General features: G+C 44.1%; 1 protein-coding gene across 1 annotated transcript in view; it reads right to left on the bottom strand.

The window, feature by feature from the left end:
* The window catches only part of C7 (complement C7), a 117916-nt gene that overhangs the window by 74673 nt on the left and 18315 nt on the right, over window positions 1-24928 (bottom strand). The window contains exons 4-6 of the mRNA XM_082251610.1: window positions 13925-14066; window positions 7991-8132; window positions 3525-3666 (exon numbers count right to left, since the gene is read on the bottom strand). Coding sequence (XP_082107736.1) covers window positions 3525-3666; window positions 7991-8132; window positions 13925-14066 — 426 coding nt within the window. The remainder of the gene's footprint in view (window positions 1-3524; window positions 3667-7990; window positions 8133-13924; window positions 14067-24928) is intronic.

Here is a 24928-nt window from a genome sequence, read left to right as displayed (position 1 = left end):
TTGCGGCTCGACTTGCGTATACGTTTTTTTTTGTGCGCGAGCTAACGGTGACGGGGGCGGCTAAATTTTTTATTATTTTTTTTTTTCCTATTTATTTTTTCTTTTTTTTTTAACTTTATTACAGGTTTTTAAAAAAAATAAATAAAATCTGATCACTTTTATTGCTGTCACAAGCAATGTAAACATCCCTTGTGACTCCAATATGTAGTGACAGGTACACTTTATGGAGGGATCGAGGGTCTAAAAGACCCTAGACCCCTCTAGTACACTTCCCTGTATGCAAAACGCCGAAAATGGCATTTTTGCATACAGCCGTTTTTCAAATCTGCCGCCTTTTGCAGCACAGTAACCCGGACGTGACGTCATGGACGCCGCCTCCGGGTTACGTCATCGGAGACCCGATCAATGCCGTTTCCGGCATTCATCGGGACTCCATCCAGCCGGCGGACGCGCCGGCTGGGTGCTCGGGGCTCCCGGTGGGACGGGAGCCCCGAGCAAAGCCGCGGAAGGCGGCGGGAGGGGGGGGATGTCCCCTCCCGCCCCCCCGGGTAACGATCGAGCGGCTCCCGAGCCGCTTCGATCATTACCGATGGAAAGCCGACCGTCGGCTTCAAACAACGGTACCGGGATGAAGCCTCTAGCTAGAGGCATCATCCCGGTATAACCACTCAAAGTCAGCCGACGTAGATCTACGTGGCTGGTCGTTAAGTGGTTAAGAGTGTATAGGTGTGTTTGGCCTTCTCTTGGTATAGGTGTGTTTCTCTTGAACGTGCAAGTGATGGGGGTTTTTTCTTCCTCTAAACTCCTGTAAACATATATGTGTACATGGACACATAGGCTAACATAGAGGGGAGTTTAGAGGCAGAAAAAAAAAAAAAAACAGTTGTTTTGAGCTCAAGTGTGCATTAGGCCTAAAAAAGCTTAAACTGAATGTTTATTTTTGTTTAAAGTGTTACAAAACCCACTACTGTAAAGTAAGTCTGTATATGCAGTAATGCATGCTTGTTATACTCAATGTGGAAAGGCTGTTTGATCCTGTCTTCTCTGATCCTCCCTTTTTTTACTGTCCCCAATCCATCTGCTGATAGAACAGAGCCCTAGGAGGCACTCTGCACATGCTAAGTACGGTGTGTGTATTGCTAGAGAGTTTTTTTTCTTTTTTGGGAGGGTGCAAAGCACTGTCCAGACAGAAAGTCAGGGGTCATGCAGCCTTATAGGACAATTAGATAAATTTAAATACTGCTCGGCCAGACACTGATAGAAGTCACAAGTAGGGATGAGCTTCGAGTTCAAGTCGAACCTAAGTTCAAGCAGAGCATTGGCTGTTCGCTCGTTCATAGAACTTCAAACAAATCTGGATGTTCAAACCAAATTCGAAAATTCAAACTTTTTTTTTTTAAACAGAAAGTAGGCAAAAAGGACGGTGCTTTATTAAGTTCTAAGTGCAGTGAGATTGAGCAGTGATTATATATCATCTACTAGTCCATCTAGAACCATGTAGAACATGTAGAACATCAGTTTGATTAGAATTAGGGTTAGAGTTAGGGTTAGAGTTAGGGTTAGGGTTAACCCTAACCCGAACCCTAACCATAACCCCCCCACCTCTGCTTTCTCATCCATTTAGTGTTTCTTTATGGCCAAATATAGGGGGTTAGACAAAATTATGGAAAGGAGTATGGTAAAAGAACAAAATCATCACCTAATATGGTGTTGGACCCAGTCTAGGCAAGACTAATATCAGACCCCCATCTAAATTTGTCCAATCCCTCCCTGTTTAAAATCCACCCCTTCATCTTTAAACTCCACCTCTTCCTCTTTTGGCTCCACCTCTTCCTATTAGAGCTCCACCTCTTCAGAGGTGGGGTGAAAGAGAGGGCAGTGAGAGAGAGGGGGGGGGTGAGAGAGAGAGGTGAGAGAGAGTGGAGGTTTGAGAAAGTGGGGGTAAGAGAGAGAGGAGGGGTGAAAGAGAGAAAGAGAGAGGGGGGGATAAAAAAAGGGAGTGAGAGAGGGAGTGATGAGAGAGAGAGGGGGGTTAAAAAGAGGGGGTGAGAGAGAGGGAGGGCGAAAGGTGTGGGGGATGAGAGAGAGGGGGGTTGAGAGACAGGATAGGGGGGGGAGAGGTGGGGTGAGAGAGAGGGCAGTGAGAAAGAGAGGGGAAAGAGGTGGGGGGAGAAAGAGAGAGGGGGTGAGAGAGAGAGGGAGGGTTGAGAGAGAGAGGGGGGGGTGAGAGAAAGAGGGGTGAGAGAGAGAGAGAGGGAGAGGGGCTCCCCTATCCCCCCATACTACAACAGGAGGTTGTCCCATTCCCCCCCCCCCCAAAAAAAAACTACATTGGACTCCCACCTTCCCTGCAGCCCACCAGCTCCTTTTTACCAGCTGTGTGTAGCAAGTCTGCCAAGGCACGATTACAGCCTGGGACTAGGACCTGCTCCGGAATGTGAGCTACGTTTAGGATCGGATGCTACAGCCACCACTGCCTTCTACTTCCGCTTTGCTCCCCTGTCACTGAACGGTCAGTCCACGGCCACCCTTGGTGTCACCCCTCTGGGTCCATAACCCCGTAGCGACCCCACTGCTTGTAGTGTCCCTTCTGCCTGGGAGCAGAAAAATTCCACCCAAGGCAAACGCCTTGTTTGCCTCACCATAGATACACCCCTGGTTGGACTGCCTTTGGCATCCAAGACAGCCTGAATTCTCCTAAGAATTGACATATATAAGTCTTGGATGGCTGATAATGAAATCTGATACCACTCTTCATGCAAAAATCCGGGTCACAATTCTGCGCAATATCCTTTTGTCTCTTTCAGTCAGCTGACCATGTCAACCGCACTTATGCTTTTGAGACAACGTTTTCCCGGAAACGGTATATGCTGTCATAACCCTTGATACTGTAGCTCACAACACCGCAAATAAATTGCCAACTTTAGTCAGAGGCATCAGCAAAGCGGCACCAACAATTTGCCCTCTTTGAAACTTAGTAAGCTCTGGCATGAGTCCGTATTACTAGCAGCGCATGCAGTGAATGATGAAAGAGAGGCTTCCCACCTGTTACCCAGGTGCCTCATCACACAGCAGAAGCAAAACAATGTTACATCACTTCCGCTTTCAACGCAAAATTTGTGGTCATTTTCACACCTTCAAATCATGTAGTATTTCCATATTTTTGGCCAACCCCTGTACCATTTGAAGCACCGCTATGCGTGTCCCTTGCTGGCACCATTTCTGGCTGCGGGGAATCGATAATCCAGCTATGCAAATGTGAGAACTCTGGGGATCCTGAGACAACCCTGACTTTAATGCTCATAAAAGTATGCAACTGCCATGTATTCATTTTACATATTCTCTGCTTTCAGAAAATATTTATTATTTTAGGATTTTATGTAAGTTTTAAGTCTAAAATACCCGTCTTAAGGTATGTGGGCAAAAACAATTTTTTCCGCATGTTTTTCTGGGTGAAAATGTATTATTAAGGGTTTTTATTTTCCTAGATATTTCTAAAAATGATTACTTCCCAATGGACTTACCTTAAAAGTGTAAGTGAGGACATTCTCACTTAGCCTGAAGTATTCTCTGTTATCAGCACTGAAGACTTTCCGGCACTTTCCACCAAAACTCTTTGTGTCAATGACTGTGGCTGTTTTGCGTGTTTGTGTGACAACATCAAATCTGAAACAAGTTTTGTACATAATTAAAAACGTAAGGAAGCTGTCATAATCCACATAAAGTAGACATGTGCAGAACAAAATATTTTATTCTATTCAATTCTATTCTATTGTTTTTTTTCTATTCTATTCTATTTGATTCCATTCTATTCTTTTTTTTCTATTGCATTCTATTATTTTCTAATCTATTCTATTCAAATTTATTCTATTCGAAAATTCGAATTTGGGAAGCGGGTTATATTCTTTTTTTCTATTTTATTCTGTTCTATTATATTGTTTTCTCTATTCTATTCTTGTATTTCTGTTTTATTTTATTTTATTCTATTCTTTTCTATTCCTATATTTTCTATTCTTTTTTATTCTATTCTTGTTTTCAAATGTGATTTTTTTTTTTCAAATTTGATTTGTTATTTCGGATTTATAATATAAGTGCATTTGTGAGGTCAGGGAAGGGAAATCTTAAGGCCTCAGCATACCAAGACATTTTGGAAAATTTCATGCTCCCAACTTTGTCCATAAAGACATGGATGAGCTAGTTTGGGGTAGAGGAATTTATTTGGCCTGCACAAAGTCCTGACCTCAACCCAATAGAACACCTTTGGGATGAATCAGAGCGAGGACTATGAGCCAGGCCTTCTCGTCCACATCAGTGCCGGACCTCACAAATGCGCTGCTGGAAGAATGGTCAAACATTCCCATAGACACACTCCTAAACCTTGTGGACAACCTTCCCAGAAGAGTTGAAGCTGTTATTGCTGCAAAGGGTGGGCCAACTCAATATTGAACCCTACGGACTAAGACTGGGATGCCATTAAAGTTCCTATGTGTGTAAAGGTAGGCGTCCCAATACTTTTGGTAATATAGTGTATTTCACCATGTATTGAAGCATATTTAGAGCATTTTTTTTTTTTCTGTTCCGTTGTCACCAAGACAGAAAGTGATGGGAAATACAAGATTTGCAGTTGTCACCAGAAAAAGAATAAAGGGGAAAATCCTTTAATGGGGACACCTTTTCCAATCACTAAAACTGGCAATAGATGGGTCGAAATTTAGCCGGTTTAGCAGAACCGGACGAATTTCGATCCATGTATGGCTGTGCCTGTTCCACAGACGTTAATCGTTAGATTGTCTTTTTTTGAACAGGCTTGTTGGAAAATTTAATTAAAATTGGACGAAAAATTAACGAACGAACAGTCCAAATGACAGATTTCCAAACAATTTTTCGGCTAGTGTATGGCCAGCATAACAGTGGAGAGTCCCACTGTCAGAATACAATGTTGCAATGGAGAGGATTCCTTGATTGTGTGGATGGAGAAATGTATTTGCTTTTTTTTTTTCCATTCATTCTGCTGGCTGAACAAGAAAAAAATGAATCATCTATAGGCAGCTGTAGTGGGTAATTCCCCTCACTTTCCTCCCACTTCATGTGGCGTATTAGGCCAGCCATACATTATACAATTTTCTTGTACAAATTTCCTTTAGATTTACTAAAACCATAGAATATGAGGTCAAACCTAAACACTTTCAATTTGTATGCAATCAGGCAGACCCTTGCACTACATAGTTGAAGGTAAATTTAAAGTAAATTGAACAAGAAAGTTGTATAACGCATGGCCAGCTTAATGCCTTTGTTACCCCAACACTTCATATTCCAGATATGTGCCTGCGGTACCATGTACTTGTATGAGAAAGCATCCTGTTCTCTTTGTATTGCTTCTTTTATATGAAATCCCTGGTTTTCCTGCTAGTCCCCTTGCTATGCTATAACAAACTGACCACACTAAACAGGAGACCACATCGTAGTCAGTTCTCTAGCTATGCTGGCAACTCAGTGTACTCTCCTCCAATGATCAGACTTGTCCTGACATGCACCGCCATTCACTGGAAATATCAGTGTGTGGCTGCTTCTCCTCCCCCCCCCCCCCCCAGCTCTAATGCAGCTGAGAACAGAGGGAATGTGATCACTTATAAAAAAAGAGAAAAAGGGGTATTTATAATGTTTTTTTCATATCTATACAAAAATGTTTTGCCTTTCATTTCTATTTTAAACTGAATGGGTTGTTTTACAAAGTGGTCGTTTACAATCACTTTAAATGTCATAATGTGAGGGGGGAGATCTGATGTCCCTAAGGCGAACCCCTCATCCCCTAAGGTGATGGCGAACCTTGGCACCCCAGATGTTTTAGAACTACATTTCCCATGATGCTCATGCACTCTACAGTTTAGTTGAGCATCAAAGGGAATGTAGTTTCAAAACATCTGGGGTGTCAAAGTTTGCCATCACTGCCCTAAGGGCAGTGCTGTATCTTGGCCTAGGCCCAGGCCTATTGCAGCACTTTGCAGGGGGGGCAGCAAAAAAGCTGCACCCCGCACAAAAAAAAAAACAAAAAAAAACAGCCTCCTCCTGGCTCTCGCACGAAAAGGGTGCCCTCCAGCTTGCGCTACACTTTTAGTATAGTGCCAGACTTATGGGGCGAATTGGGCCAGAGGGCAGGGTCCAGGAGGCAAATAAGTCTGGCACCCACATAAAGCAGTCACACTGCTACCTGCTGGTATGATTTTACCGGCCGGTGAGGACATTCGGACAGACCGCAGACCACCAACCCCACTTAATATAACTGGCCCCACGGCCGCCAATGCTAATAAGTGTGGCACTGCAGCCTAATGCTCCACCTGCCCTCCTCCACCCCCATGTATGGCAGGCATCATGTCAATAATATAATTTAATTTCTTTAAACATCCTTGTGCTTGAGCGAGCATATCGATTTGCATCATATACAATTAGGACTTTTAATTGTATATGATGGCAATAATATTTTGGACCTGCTCACCTCCATATGTGCTATCACAATATGTCACTGGATTAGTAAGATTACTCCAATCTTATAAGATATTTGGATTAGTGTTTACTGCCACTAATTATTTCACTTATTTGTATAATGACTATGGACTTCCTATTTGTTATACAAATAAGTGAACTAATCCTATGAATACAATCAGTGGTGGCAAACACAAGTCCAAATATCTTAGGCTGCACTAATGGGCACTGATAGGCTGCACTGGTGGCCACTGATGGGGCTGTACTAATGGGCACTGATGAGGCTGCACTGATATGCTGCACTGATGGGCACTGATGAGGCTGAACTTATGGGAACTGATGAGGCTACGCTGATGGGCACTGATACACTGTGGTTGTGGTCTGTGGTTTACAGATGACAGAACCGGTCAGAAACAGGAAGGGGTGTGGCCTTTACAGGAAGGGGTAGGTCATATTTAAATTAGGGGGTGCACAAGTTTAGTCAGGCCTAGGGCAGCACAAAACCTAAATACACCACTGCCTAAGGGAACACGCACTCACAAAAAAAAAAATGTCAGTAACGGGGGCAAATTAACCATAGCTGGGGCTTGGAAATACCCCTCTGTATCCTTCTCTAGGGCTAAACAGAAAATGTCATAGATTATGACCCAAGAGAAGCTGGTTAGTATACTGGAAAATTCTACAGCTAGGTTTGAATCTACATGGGAGCCATGGGCGATTTATGTGAAAGTCCCACTCTAGAGACCAGAGCCCCTGCCTCCCTCATTGGAAGGCTTTCGTGGTTGTGAGTTCTCCCTGGACAATATTCTATTCCCTTGTTCCCCTTCTTCTTTCTTTTTCTGCTCTATCCCTCTCTTCCCCTCCCTCCTCTTTTCGGTAACTTCATGGTTGGACCTTAATAGGTCTTAGTTGGCATTCTCTTCTCACGCCCCATCCTATAGCTGTCTGATACTGATTGGAGCTTCTTGACCGTGGGGTGGGTATAGATATGCTCGTCACCTTCATCGGGTAGTGGGAAGCCATATGGGCCCTGCCTAACCTCATCCTCGCTCCGGCCTCCGGCCTGGGGGTTCCCCTCCCTGCGCAGAGCTGGTTCCCGATAGGGGTGCGCGGGTGGGCCTCACCTTGGTGGAGGTTGAATGTTTGCTTCTACATTGGTAGTGGTTGGGTATACTAAGCTATGTTCTAACATGGTATCCCACTCATTTCTTGCACTAGGGGACAAATGTCTTATGAATGTTACCGATTGTTCAGATTCATTGTTTGTTATTACACTGTTGATTTCGAATGACTTACTTTGTTTTGTAATCTTGTTTTCTCAATAAAAATTTATTGAAATTAAAAAAAATAATGGCAGGGTACTATCCTAAATATTCTAGAACTAAAAATTGCTTTGCTTATACATATACTTTAGGCTGTTTAAATGATACAGCTTTTCTAATGTGTAGATGTCATTCGATAACATTGTCATAGGTAGTAGACAAGTAGGAATAAAATTGTTTTTTCTTACCCTGTTCCGGTAAGTTCTGTGTTTGGAGCATATTTGTCAGTATCGCAAACCTTGTGACGCACATCACAGTTAGCTTCGTCTGAGCTGTCTTCTTCACAGTCATGATCCCCATTGCATACCAGAGCCTGGCTAATGCACTGACCTTAAAGCCAATAAATATTGCATTACATATTACATAAATTATTATAGAATCCTTTCATTCTTATACCCTTCACACCACACTGTCTCCAATATTTCCCAATAATTTTGCAAAAGTCATCCTCCAAAAAAATAAAAAATTAAAGTGGACCTCAATTTAGAATATAAAAAATTGCTGTTTTATAAAAAAAACATCTAAAATGTTTTTTGTGCCTAAACCATGCCCTGAAAGATTTATCATTTGTCTTGAATTTCTCCTGAAAAACAGCAGTGCACTCCCTGTGACTTGAGCCTCATAGATATATATGCTGTACAGCCATGTATTTTTTTGTTCACCCACTTCTTGAGGATTAACCACAAGTTCTCCATGGAATTAAGATCTGGGAAGTTTCCTGGCCATGAACTCAAAATTGTGGTGTTATGTTCCCCAATCCACTTAGTTATGACTTTTACCCTATGGCAAGGTGCTCCATTATGCTGGAAAAGGCATTGGAAAAGGCATTATTCCTCACCAAACTGTTCTTGGATGGTTGGGAGAAGTTGCTCTCGGAGGATGTTTTTGTACCGTTCTATATTCATGGCTGTGTTCTTAGGCAAAATTGTGAGTAAGCCCACTCTCTTGGCTGAGAAGCAACCCCACACATGAATGGTCTCAGGATGCTTTACTGTTGGCATGACACAGGACTGATGGTAACGCTCACCTTTTCTTTTCCGGGCACGGCTTTTTCAGGATGCCCCAAAACAATCGGAAAGGGGATTCAAATGTCTTTACCCCTGTCCTCAGCAGTCCCATCCCTGTACCTTTTGCAGAATATCACTCTGTCCCTAAAGTTTTTCCTGGAGAGAAGTTGCTTCTTAGCTGCCCTTCTTGACACCAGGCCATCCTTCAAAAGTCTCTTCTTCATTGTGTTTGTAGACTCACTCACACCTGCCTGCTGCCATTACTGTGCAAGCTCTGCACTGGTGGAACCCCGATCCCACAGCTGAATCAGCTATAGGAGATGGCCCTGCTGATTGCTGGACTTTCTTTGGTGCCCTGAAGCCTCCTTCACAAATGCAGTGGAAATGTTCATTTTCATGGCAAAGAGGGACATTGCAATTAATTGCAACTCATCTGATCACTCTTCATAACATACTGGAGTATATGCAAATTGCCATCATAAAAACTGAGGCAGCAGACTTCCTGAAAATTCATTCTTGTGTCATTCCCAAAGGTTTTGGCCACGGCTGTATATGTGCAGTGTGAGATCATCTAAGCCACTGCTGCCTCTGACTGCTAGCGCCACCAATTAAGGTGGTAAGCAGCAATATTTAAAGTGATTGTAAAGGCTCATTTTTTATTTTTTTTTAAATAACAAACATGTTATACTTACCTGCTATGTGCATTGTTTTTTCAGAGAGCAGCCCTATCCTCCTCTTCTCGGTTCCCTCCACCAGCATTGCTGGATTCTCCTCCCCACCCCTCCGCCAAATGCTCACTCCCGAGCCCCAAGCCCTGCTCCCCCGTCAATGGCTGTAAGTGACAGCATCAGGGTCCAATGACTCCCGCTGCTATATCTGAGCCAATGAGGTGGGAGAGAGCCTCGGCTCTCATGCACATCGCTGGATAGAGATTGGTCTCAGGTATGTATTTAGGGGGGCTGCCAGGGGAGCTGCATATAGAAGATTTTTTACATTACTGCATAGAATGCAATCCTTCTGCATTTACAACCACAATAAAGGGATTGTAAAGGCAGAAGGTTGTTCTATCCTTATGCATTCTATGCATTAGTATAAAAAAAAACTTATGTTTGCAGCAGCCCCCCTCAGCCCCCTTAATACTTACCTGAGCCCATCTTTATCCAGCGATGTTGCAGGAGTTTCTAAGCTGCCTGGGACTCCCCTCCTCATTGGCTGAGACAGCAGCGTGGTGCGATTGGCTCCTGCTGCTGTCAATCAAAGTCAGTCAGTCAATCAGGAGAGAGGGTGGTGGATTGGCCGGGTCGCGGCTCCATGTCTGAATGGACACAGGGAGCTGTAATTTGGCTCAGGTGCCCCCACAGCAAGCTGCTTGCTGTGTGGGCACTCATCAGGAAGGGGGGAGGCAGGAGCACAGAAGAGAAACCTGAAAAGAGGAGGATCTTCAAAACTAACTGCACAGAGCTGGTAAGTATGACATGTTTGTTATTAAAAAAAAAAAAAAGACTTTAAAACCACTTTAAGGACTGGTAAGCTGCAGTATAAAACATATTTGTCTTTAAGTTTAAATAGAGTTTAAAACAAAAAAAACATTTTTTTGTTTACTTCTATAGTATTGAATATGAATATTTTTCTCCCTTTAGAACACCCACATAGCTATGTGAACCCAGTGTCATGTGTACAACCTGTAATAAATGTTTTTTTGTAAAACAGCAATTTTATATACAGTATACACCCACAACTGTTACAGTTTTATCTGGAAGAACAATTATACAATCTTGTGCTTAAACCTTTTTAGGTAATGAATGGTGTCATAGTTAGAGAGTCAAGAATTAAAACTATAAACTCAAATATTGAAAATACATGTTTTGGCTATGACTGAATGTTTACCAGAAATGTATAATATAGAAGCCTGCAGAATATAGACCAGATCTGGGCCATCTTTAATGTGGGGCAAAAGGGCCAGTTGCCATGGGTCCAGTCATTGTTGTGGGGCCCAAAGCAGCTGCTCCTTGAGCCCACGCTGCCCGCAAATAGTTGATAATTTGGCTATGACTCAGGAGATGAGGGCAGAATTAAATTTCAGGGGCGGTGGTGATTGGATGCGTGTTATGTCTGCAGTCTGTAAGGTGATTGGCTACCTCAGTAAGATAAACCTTGTCCGGGAACAGTCACACCGACTCCTCCCCCTCACCAAGTCGGACATGCTACAAACCATTGGCCAGCTGAAGAACTTCTTAACTGGAGTATTTGGTGGGGTGTGCCTGGTGTTCGCCTGACATCCCCTGTACACTATCAAGGTGAGACCGCTGGGGGGGCAATGCAAGGGTGTGTGGACAAAGGTAGATGGAGGTAGTATGGGGAAGGAGGTCCTGTGTAATGAAGGGGGTAGTATGAGGGAGGGGTCCTGTGTAAAAATGGGGGTAGTATGGGGAAGGGGTCCTGTGTAATGATGGAGGTAGTATGGGGAGGGGTGTCCTGAGTAATGATGGGGGTAGTCCTGTGTAATCATGGGGGTAGTATTATAACCATACTAGGAATTATAAAAACAAAACTTCCTTTTCTATGTGCTGGAAAATCAGTTTAGTTTGATAGTTAATGTTATCATAACACATATTATACTTTTAATATGTTTATAGTGCCATAATTGCTGACTGAACTTATCTGAAAAGGTAGGACTTATTGTAAAACATTGAAAGCTCTTACTTTCTAAGTATCCTTACATATTTAACATGAAACACATCCTAAAACCTGTCTTCTACGAGTTGTTACGTACAATTTAGTTTGTATTCATGCTCCAATATTCGATTTTCACAGTGATTAGTGCCATAGGCAATGTGGAGGGCTCCCATATAAACAGGATTTCCATTTTTTTAGGGAAAATACAGTTGAAGCCAAGAAGCCAAGAGGCAGGGGTCTTCTTACATAGTAACCACCAGTCTGATGTGTTAGGGTGATGTAAAAGCAATTCTCAGAAAGCCAGAATCCTAAATCTTGTTGCAAGTGGGATGGAACCAAGGCTGTTTGGTTCCATTCCAGTGCTGGAGGGTAATAGTGACTTACCTATGGAAGAAGAGCTAGTTCTTGGGCAGAGCACATTTCTGAAGCATCCCACACGTCTGACAAAATATAGCTCTTTCGCCATCAGCAAGGCAATGTCAGCTTTCAGCACCTGACAGGAGCTTCAGCTAAGTAACAGGTTTGGAATACTGAAGGTACCATACAAAGAGAGTACTTTCCTTCCCTGAATTCCACCTGCACCCTGATCTGCTAATCTGGAGCCTGAGATGACACCTGGTAGTTCCAAGTATGGTTGCATCCCCACAATGCAGCAATAAAGCCTAGGCAGCCAATAGCTATAACCAAACACTGTCACATGGGAGTAGGGGGAGTGTACATAGCCCTATATAAGCAGCAGAAAAATAATTTCCCCTGGTTGTGGGACTTTAAAGGCACTTATATATAATTGAATTCATCTGCCAGGAACACAGGGATTTTTTGTGCTCTATGAGTCGGCGTTCTGAAACCCCTATAAGCAGGATTGCCAAATTTTGGGTTTCAGCTTTCCCCACCCAGCCTTAATAGGCTGGACAGCACACACCACTAAGTCCTTGCATACTTGGAGCATAACCAACAAAAAGAACTCCTTTTGACATCTTTAAACAGTATTCCTTGGTGATTGCCTTGAGCATTCCTATTATCTGTTTTTAACCTCATGCTGGCAGGCTTACAAGTCCAAACTTATACAGCAGAATATACCACTATCCAAGGTTACCCCTGAAGAAGGAGTAGTAACTATTGTCACTCCGAAGCGCGTTGGGTCTACACCCTGGGGTCTTGTGGTCACTATTCACCTGCTGATGTGATGTAATGTACTGAGCTTGCCATTTTTTAACTATATGTGTCATTATTATTATATTTTTTTCAATAAACGATATATTTATATATCTTGTTTTGTTCTTACCCAATTCAATTATATATAAGTGCCTTTAAAGTCCCACAACCAGGGGAAATTCTTTTTCTGCTATCTATACCCGGGGTGTGGCACTCTTAGGAGTTATCCAACACGAGCACACTTTATGTAATAGCCCTATATGAGTTCTGATTGTCTCAGAAAGTTGAAACTTACATAGAACTTTGGGGAAGCTCTTATGGAGAATTCTGGAGGTGAAAGAGCATGTGAAGGACAAGTATTAATTGACTACAATGCCTTCAGTAAAGTATGGACAAAGTATAAGTTTTCTTTACAAGAATGAAGATATTTATGGATGTATGTAACTTGTGGGCTGTGTAGCCTTCTGAAGCATCCCAAACGTCTAGCAATAACTAGCTCTTTCTCCATGAGCAAGGCAATGTTTGGCTCTTGCACAGCCTTCCTCAACCTTTTCAACACAGAGAAACCCTTAAAAGAACTTTCTGGGCTCGGGGGGAACCCCTGCTAAAAACTACTAAATCTACAACTCATGATACATTAGTGTGATGATCAGTGGGAAGAATGCTCCTTACACCTGAGGTCATTGGAAAGAATTCCCCCCTTAAAGATAGTTACAAAAGATCAATGGTGTCAGTGGGAACTTATCTGAGAGGCAGAAATTGCTCATTGCTCAAAGAACCCCTAGCAATCTCTCGAGGAGCCCAAGGGTTCCATTGAACCCTGGTTAAGAAACTCTGCTTTAGCACCTGACAGAAGCTTTGGCTATGTGATAAATTTGCTATACATTAGGTATCAGGAGTACTTACCTTCCCTGCACACCCCCGGCACCCTAATCTGTTAATCTGGAGCCTGGGGAGACACCTGGTACTTTCAGGTATGGGGGAATATATGGTTGCACCCACACAGTGCAGCAATTAATACCTACACAACCAAAAGCTACACTCATAATATACTCTCACGTGGGAGTGGGGGGGGGGGGGTACATAGCCCTCCGTAAGTCCTGATGTTCTCAAAAAGTTTAAATTTACACAGGACACATGAATGCAATACAAGGCTTTACAAGAAGGAACATGCTCATGGATTTATCTAATGTATAGCCTTAGTAATTTGTGCTCTGACTGTCCTGCTTTACCATATGTAAGCCATGGTATTTTCTGTTTATTGATGAATATAGAGGAAATTACCTGATGTACATCGAAATCTGTCTCCACATCCATCCTCTATGGGGCAACCCCTGGTGGGAACACAAGGACGAATTTCATAAGCGTTTCCACTGCATTCTATACCTCCAAACTGGGCATAAACTTCAATTGTACGTGTACGAGTCTGCACAGAAATAAACAAAGAAATAACCAGACTTGGTCATTTTAGTGGTACAATATAGGCATTAAAGTCTTTATTTCATCAAACCCAATATACATAACATACCAGCCAATTATCTATAATCCAATGTTTACCACTTGCTCCTTTTTGTCCAACCAGCTATATTCTTATACTCTAGATGCCAGTATCCCCCATGTTCTCTACAAACTGAGTTTATTGTAGCCAAACACATACATTACAGCATGAGAGGGAGGTTGCACAGTAAATGTCATGTGACAAAAAGTTGTAGCCCTGGACAGAAGAACTGTTAGAATATATCTGCTAGAATTTACTTTCTCAATCAACACTGACTATTTTTAATATTTTTGCTGCTCGCAATAGAACATAGATATAACATATTTATAGAAGAAAGGTATAACATATTTACTTGTTTTAAACTCTTTTTTTTTCTTTCCCAAAAATATTTTTTACCTTTCTTTAGTTACTTCCCGGTTTTCAGGCCTAGGCAAATGATGTCAGATATCCCAGTAGTCTTCAGGAGGATGGGGGAGGGTTTCTCAGCTAAGCACACTCTCCTGCCTGCATGCATGAGCTAAGGACAGATGGATCCCAGGTAGTAAATGCTACATGAATCATTACTGATGATGGCCATATCCAGAAATGCTAGGGGATGTTTTTAAATTGATTTCTCTGTCTGTTAATTATACCATTGAAATGTAAAGCAGTGCTGTGCCCAGTGCACACTTCCTGTGTTATCTCAAAGATGATCATTGGCCCTCCCATTTGTTATCTTGGGACTAAAGAGAGTAGTAAAAAGAGTAGTTTAGAAAAACAAAGTCTGGGTAGGACTGACACCACTCAGTCCACAAAAATGCATTGATTGTTACTAACAGAAACTAGACAGTGCAAAAGATGGTACAGCTCTGCATAGAAACCAATCAGCTTCCAGGTGTTATTGCCAAAGCTTAACATCTTGCGGACCAACCCATGCATATACACTATATTACCAAAAGTATTGGGACACCTGTCTTTACACGCACACATGAACTGTAATGGCACCCAAGTCTTAGTACGTAGGGTTCAATATTGAGCTGGGCCACCTTTTGCAGTTATAACAGCTTCAACTCTTCTGAGAAGGCTGTCCATAAGGTTTTGAAGTGTGTCTATGGGAATGTTTGACCATTCTTCCAGAAGTGCATTTGTGAGGTCAGGCATGTGGACAAGAAGGCCTGGCTGGCAGTCTCCGCTCTAATTCATCACAAAGGTGTTCTATCAGGTTGAGATCAGGACTGTGTTAAGTTCCTCCACCCCAAACTCACTCATCCATGTCTTTATGAACCTTGCTTTGTGCACTGGTCCAAATCATTTGGTGGAGGGTGGATTATGGTGTGGCAGTTTTTTTTCAGGGTTTTGGGCATGGCCCCTTAGTTCCAATAGAGGGAACTCCAGTGAAGGGAAAGGCATCAGCATACCAAGACATTTTGGACAATTTCATGCTCCCAACCTTGAGGCAACGGTTTGGGGATGGCCCCTTCTTTTTCCAAAATGACTGTGCACCTGTGCACAAACAAGGTCCATTAAGACATGGATGAGTGAGTTTGGGGTGGAGGAACTTGACTGGCCTGCACAGAGTCCTGACCTCAACCTGACATAACACCTTTGGGATGAATTAGAGCAGAGACTTTGAACCAGGCCTTCTCATCCACTTCTCTGTGCCTGACCTCACAAATGCGCTTCTGGAAGAACTGTCAAACATTCCCATAGACACACTCGTAAACCTTGTTGACAGCCTTTCTAGAAAAGTTGAAGCTGTTATAGCTGCAAAGAGTGGGCCAACTTAATATTGAACCCTATGGACTAGTACTGGGATGCTATAAAAGTTCATGTGTGTTTAAATGCAGGCATCCCAATACTTTTGGTAATATAGTGTGTATAGTGTATATAGTGTATAGTGAAAGGACAGTTGCTCTGCTCTGGATCACGTATATGTATGTGATCCGGCATTTCTGGGTAGGGAGCATGCATATCTGGGTAGAAACTATCTGGTCTCACCTCTATGGCCAGCTGCGCGAACTGCCGGGTCATTTTGAAGAGTAAGCCAGAGAAACACTGGAGATGGCGGGGGGACAACCCCTCCCACTGCTTCTAAAAGCAATCCAGCAGCTAATTAGCCACTGGATCGCTTTTAGCAGAAACAGAATCACCCGCTGAAAAAAAGCAATTACGGGGGTTATGGATCACAGCCCAAGTAAAGTGCTTCAAAACAGCAATATATATCAGTGTTGCCAACCGTCCGTAGATTTACGGACAGCCTGTTAAAACAGGGCACTTTTCTCCTGCCCGTAAATGCCCGTAGCAGGAGAAAGGTGCCAGTAAATCTACGGCGGCGGCGGCAAGATCGGAACTGCGCATGTGCGGCGCGCAGTTCCGAAGATTCCCGACTCCCAAGTTCTCTCGCAGAGCAGAGATCATGCAGCAGGTCCGCCTGCGCCCGCCCCTGCCTCCACCCCCGCCCTCATTCAAGTTTTCCTGCCGGCCGCTGACAGACAGTGCGTGCAGCGTGTGGACTGGACTGTGCAGTGTACTCAGTCTGTGTGTGGACTCCGTCTCCGTCACCGTGGAGTGGAACAAGAAGATGCTGCTGGCAGCTGGACGGATGGTGGAGACTGGACACTGTACAGAGCAGACTGTGACAGGCAGCAGAGGGCGAGGCAGAGCACAGAAGAGCAGAGGAGAGGACTGGTGAGTGCGGCTCCAAGCCTTAGAATCCCTTGACAAAAATGACTCTTCCTCCTCGATGGCAAAAAGTTTCTTTCCTCAGAATGGAGCATTTTAGGCTCCTTCTTTGAGTTGCAGTGGATCCCACAAAATGTTCCTCTTGTATCAGATAGGGGTGAGACCTACCCATAAAGCCACACAAAAATGTCCTTCTCCTCCTCAGCAATCCAACCCTCCTGCTTCTTTCTGCCAGCACCCTAAGCCTCTTTCCTTTTACAACCAGCACCCCATCCCTCTTCTTTCTCTGCATATTCCTCCTTTACCTCATTGTATTACACATGTTGGGGAGGGCAGGGGTGGCTTTCTGTGAAAAGTAGTGATGTCGCGAACCTAAAATTCGCCGTTCGCGAACGGCGAACGCGAACATCGGCAAATGTTCGCGAACCGGCGAACCGGGCGAACCGCCATAGACTTCAATAGGCAGGCGAATTTTAAAACACACAGGGACTCTTTCTGGCCACAATAGTGATGGAAAAGTTGTTTCAAGGGGACTAACACCTGGACTGTGGCATGCCGGAGAGGGATCACGCAAAAAAAAGTTCTTAAAAATTATAATTTTTTGATAGAGAGCCAATTATTGGAAAAATTAAAAAAAAATAAAAATAAAAAATTTCTTTGGATTTAGCATCTGGGGGGTCTAAAAAGTGTACCTGTGAAGTTTCAGCTCTGTAGCATGTCCAGAACCCCTAAAAAACAGCATTTTTCTTATATTTTCAGGAATATGGCTTCTCTGCGGCTGGCTTTTTCTCTTGCAGGCATTTAGCGGGCATTTTTTTAGGCAGGCATGTCATTTTTTGTATTTAGTGTCTGGGGGGTCTAAAAAGTGTACCTGTCAATTTTCAGCTCTGTAGCATGTCCAGAACCCCTAAAAAACAGCATTTTTCTTATATTTTCAGGAATATGGCTTCTCTGCGGCTGGCTTTTTCTCTTGCAGGCATTTAGCGGGCATTTTTTTAGGCAGGCATGTCATTTTTTGTATTTAGTGTCTGGGGGGTCACAAAAGTGTACCTGTCAAGTTTCAGCTCTGTAGCATGTCCAGACTCCAGAACCCCTAAAAAACAGCATTTTTCTTATATTTTCAGCAATATGGCTTCTCTGCGGCTGGCTTTTTCTCTTGCAGGCATTTAGCGGGCATTTTTTTAGGCAGGCATGTCATTTTTTGTATTTAGTGTCTGGGGGGTCTAAAAAGTGTACCTGTCAAGTTTCAGCTCTGTAGCATGTCCAGAACCCCTAAAAAACAGCATTTTTCTTATATTTTCAGGAATACGGCTTCTCTGCGGCTGTCTTTTTCTCTTGCAGGCATTTATCGGGCATTTTTTTAGGCAGGCATGTCATTTTTTGTATTTAGTGTCTGGGGGGTCACAAAAGTGTACCTGTCAAGTTTCAGCTCTGTAGCATGTCCAGAACCCCTAAAAAACAGCATTTTTCTTATATTTTCAGGAATACGGCTTCTCTGCGGCTGTCTTTTTCTCTTGCAGGCATTTATCGGGCATTTTTTTAGGCAGGCATGTCATTTTTTGTATTTAGTGTCTGGGGGGTCACAAAAGTGTACCTGTCAAGTTTCAGCTCTGTAGCATGTCCAGAACCCCTAAAAAACAGCATTTTTCTTATATTTTCAGGAATACGGCTTCTCTGCGGCTGTCTTTTTCTCTTGCAGGAATTAATCGGGCATTTTTTTAGGCAGGCATGTCATTTTTTGTATTTAGTGTCTGGGGGGTCTAAAAAGTGTACCTGTCAATTTTCAGCTCTGTAGCATGTCCAGAACCCCTAAAAAACAGCATTTTTCTTATATTTTCAGGAATACGGCTTCTCTGCGGCTGGCTTTTTCTCTTGCAGGCATTTAGCGGGCATTTTTTTAGGCAGGCATGTCATTTTTTGTATTTAGTGTCTGGGGGGTCTAAAAAGTGTACCTGTCAAGTTTCAGCTCTGTAGCATGTCCAGACCCCCTAAAAAACAGCATTTTTCTTGTATTTTCAGGAATACGGCTTCTCTGCGGCTGTCTTTTTCTCTTGCAGGCATTTATCGGGCATTTTTTTAGGCAGGCATGTCATTTTTTGTATTTAGTGTTTGGGGGGTCACAAAAGTGTACCTGTCAAGTTTCAGCTCTGTAGCATGTCCAGAACCTTTAAAAAACAGCATTTTTCTTATATTTTCAGGAATACGGCTTCTCTGCGGCTGTCTTTTTCTCTTGCAGGCATTTATCGGGCATTTTTTTAGGCAGGCATGTCATTTTTTGTATTTAGTGTCTGGGGGGTCTAAAAAGTGTACCTGTCAAGTTTCAGCTCTGTAGCATGTCCAGAACCCCTAAAAAACAGCATTTTTCTTATATTTTCAGGAATACGGCTTCTCTGCGGCTGTCTTTTTCTCTTGCAGGCATTTATCGGGCATTTTTTTAGGCAGGCATGTCATTTTTTGTATTTAGTGTCTGGGGGGTCACAAAAGTGTACCTGTCAAGTTTCAGCTCTGTAGCATGTCCAGAACCCCTAAAAAACAGCATTTTTCTTATATTTTCAGGAATACGGCTTCTCTGCGGCTGTCTTTTTCTCTTGCAGGCATTTATCGGGCATTTTTTTAGGCAGGCATGTCATTTTTTGTATTTAGTGTCTGGGGGGTCACAAAAGTGTACCTGTCAAGTTTCAGCTCTGTAGCATGTCCAGAACCCCTAAAAAACAGCATTTTTCTTATATTTTCAGGAATACGGCTTCTCTGCGGCTGTCTTTTTCTCTTGCAGGAATTAATCGGGCATTTTTTTAGGCAGGCATGTCATTTTTTGTATTTAGTGTCTGGGGGGTCTAAAAAGTGTACCTGTCAATTTTCAGCTCTGTAGCATGTCCAGAACCCCTAAAAAACAGCATTTTTCTTATATTTTCAGGAATACGGCTTCTCTGCGGCTGGCTTTTTCTCTTGCAGGCATTTAGCGGGCATTTTTTTAGGCAGGCATGTCATTTTTTGTATTTAGTGTCTGGGGGGTCTAAAAAGTGTACCTGTCAAGTTTCAGCTCTGTAGCATGTCCAGACCCCCTAAAAAACAGCATTTTTCTTGTATTTTCAGGAATACGGCTTCTCTGCGGCTGTCTTTTTCTCTTGCAGGCATTTATCGGGCATTTTTTTAGGCAGGCATGTCATTTTTTGTATTTAGTGTTTGGGGGGTCACAAAAGTGTACCTGTCAAGTTTCAGCTCTGTAGCATGTCCAGAACCTTTAAAAAACAGCATTTTTCTTATATTTTCAGGAATACGGCTTCTCTGCGGCTGTCTTTTTCTCTTGCAGGCATTTATCGGGCATTTTTTTAGGCAGGCATGTCATTTTTTGTATTTAGTGTCTGGGGGGTCTAAAAAGTGTACCTGTCAATTTTCAGCTCTGTAGCATGTCCAGAACCCCTAAAAAACAGCATTTTTCTTATATTTTCAGGAATATGGCTTCTCTGCGGCTGGCTTTTTCTCTTGCAGGCATTTAGCGGGCATTTTTTTAGGCAGGCATGTCATTTTTTGTATTTAGTGTCTGGGGGGTCTAAAAAGTGTACCTGTCAAGTTTCAGCTCTGTAGCATGTCCAGAACCCCTAAAAAACAGCATTTTTCTTATATTTTCAGGAATACGGCTTCTCTCCGGCTGTCTTTTTCTCTTGCAGGCATTTATCGGGCATTTTTTTAGGCAGGCATGTCATTTTTTGTATTTAGTGTCTGGGGGGTCTAAAAAGTGTACCTGTCAAGTTTCAGCTCTGTAGCATGTCCAGAACCCCTAAAAAACAGCATTTTTCTTATATTTTCAGGAATACGGCTTCTCTGCGGCTGTCTTTTTCTCTTGCAGGCATTTATCGGGCATTTTTTTAGGCAGGCATGTCATTTTTTGTATTTAGTGTCTGGGGGGTCACAAAAGTGTACCTGTCAAGTTTCAGCTCTGTAGCATGTCCACAACCCAAAAAAAACAGCATTTTTCTTATATTTTCAGGAATACGGCTTCTCTGCGGCTGTCTTTTTCTCTTGCAGGCATTTATCGGGCATTTTTTTAGGCAGGTATGTCATTTTTTGTATTTAGTGTCTGGGGGGTCTAAAAAGTGTACCTGTCAAGTTTCAGCTCTGTAGCATGTCCAGAACCCCTAAAAAACAGCATTTTTCTTATATTTTCAGGAATACGGCTTCTCTGCGGCTGGCTTTTTCTCTTGCAGGCATTTATCGGGCATTTTTTTAGGCAGGCATGTCATTTTTTGTATTTAGTGTCTGGGGGGTCTAAAAAGTGTACCTGTCAAGTTTCAGCTCTGTAGTATGTCCACAACCCAAAAAAAACAGCATTTTTCTTATGATTTTTAGTAGAAAACTAATGCAGTGTCTTTCCAGCTGTCTTTTTTTCTTTCTGGCAAGCTGAAATATGATATGCCAAGGCAAACATGCCTATCAGTTGAGCTATGACACAGACAACACTGCACACATGGGGAAATATGTAAAACAAAAAACAGGAAAAGGAAATTAGGTGACGGTCACAAAACATGATATTGTGATTGGCCAAATAAAAAGTCACCTCGCGATGAGGTCGCGCCAAAGTCGCGCTAAGTCGCGCCAAAGTCGCACTGGAAGCGACGCTACTTTAGTGGTAGCGGCAGTGTAAACCAGCACTAAAACATCCAGTGTGTGAATACGATCAGGTATGATGTTTTATCGGTCAAGTAGTGTAAGGGTTACACCCGTCGCCCGCTTCACAGTGACAGACCAAACTCTGACAGACCAAACTCCCCGTTTAACAGTCAGTCAGTCCATTTGCACAACCGCAAACTCCCAATTTGCACAAGGTTGGATACCAAGCTAGCCATGTCCCGTTCCTTGTCCTCACTGACATCATTGAAGGTCTCTTCCTCCACCCAGCCACATACAACACCAAGGGTCCCCGAAAGGTGAGAAAAAGCCCCCTGGGACGCCTGCTGTGGCTGGTATTCCACCTCCTCAAAGCCACCTTCCTCCTCTGACTTCTTTTCTTCAGACTCCTCTCTCTGCGTTGCCACAGGTCCAGCAATTGACAACGACAAGGCTGCTTCTGGTGGTGATGAGGACCACAACTCTTCCTCTTCATGCTCATCTACAGCCTGATCCAGTACTCTTCGCAGGGCACGCTCCAGAAAAAACGCATATGGGATGAGGTCGATGATGTTGCCTTGGGTTCGACTGACCACCAGGGTTGTCATCTCCGCAAAAGGACGCATGAGCCTACAGCCATTGTTCATGAGCATTCAGTAACGCGGCCAAAAAATACCCAGCTCCGCAGAAAGAATGAAAGAAAATGAATGTTTTTTTTTAGGAAAAATTATCCTGCGGATCGCTTTTGGTCTGTACACAATGAAGCAACGACCTTATCATCTGGGGTGTGCCAACACAATCCTAGAGGTGATCGCTTCATTGTGATACGCAAGCCCCTTCACCACGACAAGGTAACGATCACGAAGGGGAATTGACACATGTATGTGCCTTTTTTTTTGTTTTTTGTTTTTTTGCAGCCACAGTGTAGCACCAGAGGCCAGAAAAATTAGGCATGTACACATGCATGAAAAAGCAGGTATTGTTGCAGCCGCTGCTGTAGCAGCGGCCTGAAAAATTGAGGTTTTAAGGCAGAAAGTGCACTAAAACATTGCGGCTTGAACCGTAGTTGGTGGCGGAGACGTCACGTAAGTCATCCGGCATGCAGAGAATGATTATATACAGCAGCGTGTGGACCATTTTTAGGCCAAGGCATCTCAGTCATCACCAGGCATCCCCCACTGTCAGTCCCTTCGGGATCCATGCCTCATTCATCTTAATAAACGTGAGGTAATCAAGACTTTTTTGACCTAGGCGACTTCTCTTCTCAGTGACAATACCTCCTGCTGCGCTGAAGGTCCTTTCTGACAGCACACTTGAAGCGGGGCAGGCCAGAAGTTCAATGGCAAACTGGGATAGCTCAGGCCACAGGTCAAGCCTGCACACCCAGTAGTCAAGGGGTTCATCGCTCCTCAGAGTGTCGATATCTGCAGTTAAGGCAAGGTAGTCTGCTACCTGTCGGTCGAGTCGTTCTCTGAGGGTGGACCCCGAAGGGCTGTGGCGATGCATAGGACTAAAAAAGCTCCGCATGTCCTCCATCAACAAGACGTCTGTAAAGCGTCCTGTCCTTGCCGGCGTGGTTGTGGTGGTAGGAGGAGGATTACTTTCACCTCTTCCCCTGTTGGATTCCCGTTGTGCTGTGACATCACCCTTATACGCTGTGTAGAGCATAGTTTTTAACTTATTTTGTAGCTGCTGCATCCTTTGCGACTGCCGGTAATTGGGTAACATATCACAGACTTTCTGCTTATACCGGGGGTCTAGTAGCGTGGCCACCCAGTACAGGTCGTTCTCCTTCAGCCTTTTTATACGAGGGTCTCTCAACAGGCATGACAGCATGAAAGACCCCATTTGCACAAGGTTGGATGCCGAGCTACTCATGTCCAATTCCTCGTCCTCACTGATGTCATTGAAGGTGTGTTCTTCCCCCCAGCCACGTACAACACCACGGGTACCAGATAGGTGACAACGAGCACCCTGGGATGCCTGCTGTGGTTGGTGTTCCTCCTCCTCAAAGCCACATTCCTCCTCTGACTCCTCTTCCTCACACTCCTCTTCCAGTGTTGCCGCAGGTCCAGCAATCGATGGTAAGGCTGTTTCTGGTGGTGGTGATGGTGACCACAACTCTTCCTCTTCCTCTTCACGCTCATCTACAGCCTGATCCAGCACTCTTCGCAGGGCACGCTCCAGGAAAAAAACATATGGGATGATGTCGCTGATGGTGCCTTCAGTGCGACTCACTAGGTTTGTCACCTCCTCAAAAGGACGCATGAGCCTACAGGCATTGCGCATGAGCGTCCAGTAGCGTGGCAAAAAAATACCCAGCTCCGCAGAGGCTGTCCTAGCACCCCGGTCATACAAATACTCGTTGACCGCTTTTTCTTGTTGGAGCAGGCGGTCGAACATTAGCAGTGTTGAATTCCAACGTGTCGGGCTGTCGCAAATCAAGCGCCTCACTGGCATGTTGTTTCGCCGCTGAATATCTGCAAAGTGCGCCATGGCCGTGTAGGAACGCCTGAAATGGCCACACACCTTCCTGGCCTGCTTGAGGATGTCCTGTAAGCCTGGGTACTTCTGCACAAAACGTTGCACAATCAGATTCAACACATGTGCCATGCACGGCACATGTGTCAACTTGCCCAAATTCAATGCCGCCAACAAATTGCTCCCGTTGTCACACACCACTTTGCCGATCTCCAGTTGGTGCGGGGTCAGCCACTGATCCACCTGTGCATTCAGGGCAGACAGTAGTGCTGGTCCGGTGTGACTCTCTGCTTTCAGGCAAGTCAACCCCAAGACAGCGTGACACTGTCGTATCCGGCATGTGGAATAGCCCCTGGGGAGCTGGGGGGGTGCAGTTGGTGTGGAGCAAGACGCAACAGCAGAAGAGGACTCAGCCGAGGAGGTTAGCAAAGAGGATGGAGTAGGAGGAGTAGAGGAGGTGGCAGCAGGCCTGCCTGCAAGTCGTGGCGGTGTCACCAACTCCTCTGCAGCAGAGCCACGCATTCCATGCTTGGCAGCCGCCAGCAGGTTTACCCAATGCGCAGTGTACGTTATATACCTGCCCTGACCGTGCTTTGCAGACCAGCTATCAGTGGTCAGATGGACCCTTGCCCCAACACTGTGTGCCAGACGTGACATGATTTCCTTTTCCACAATAGAGTACAGGTTGGGGATTGCCTTTTGTGAAAAATAATTTCGGCCGGGTACCTTCCACTGCGGTGTCCCAATAGCGACAAATTTTTTGAAGGCCTCAGACTCCACCAGCTTGTATGGTAAAAGCTGGCGGGCTAAGAGTTCCGACAAGCCAGCTGTCAGACGCCGGGCAAGGGGGTGACTCTGCGAGATTGGCTTTTTGCGCTCAAACATTTCCTTCACAGACACCTGACTGTGGGCAGGTGACGAGCAGGAACTGCTGAAGGTGAGAGGCGGAGGGGCGGGTTGTTGATAGGGGGCATGGAGGACAGCAGTGGTTGACGTGGCTGAAGATGCTGGACCAGGAGGAGGATGGTGGCTTTCAGTTTGTG

The sequence above is a fragment of the Pelophylax lessonae genome, assembly GCF_965119305.1.
Source record: "Pelophylax lessonae genome assembly, chromosome: 1".
Classification (NCBI taxonomy): Eukaryota; Metazoa; Chordata; class Amphibia; order Anura; family Ranidae; genus Pelophylax; species Pelophylax lessonae.
The sequence above is the reverse complement of the archived record's forward strand: the minus strand, read 5'-3'. Positions and strand labels throughout refer to the sequence as shown.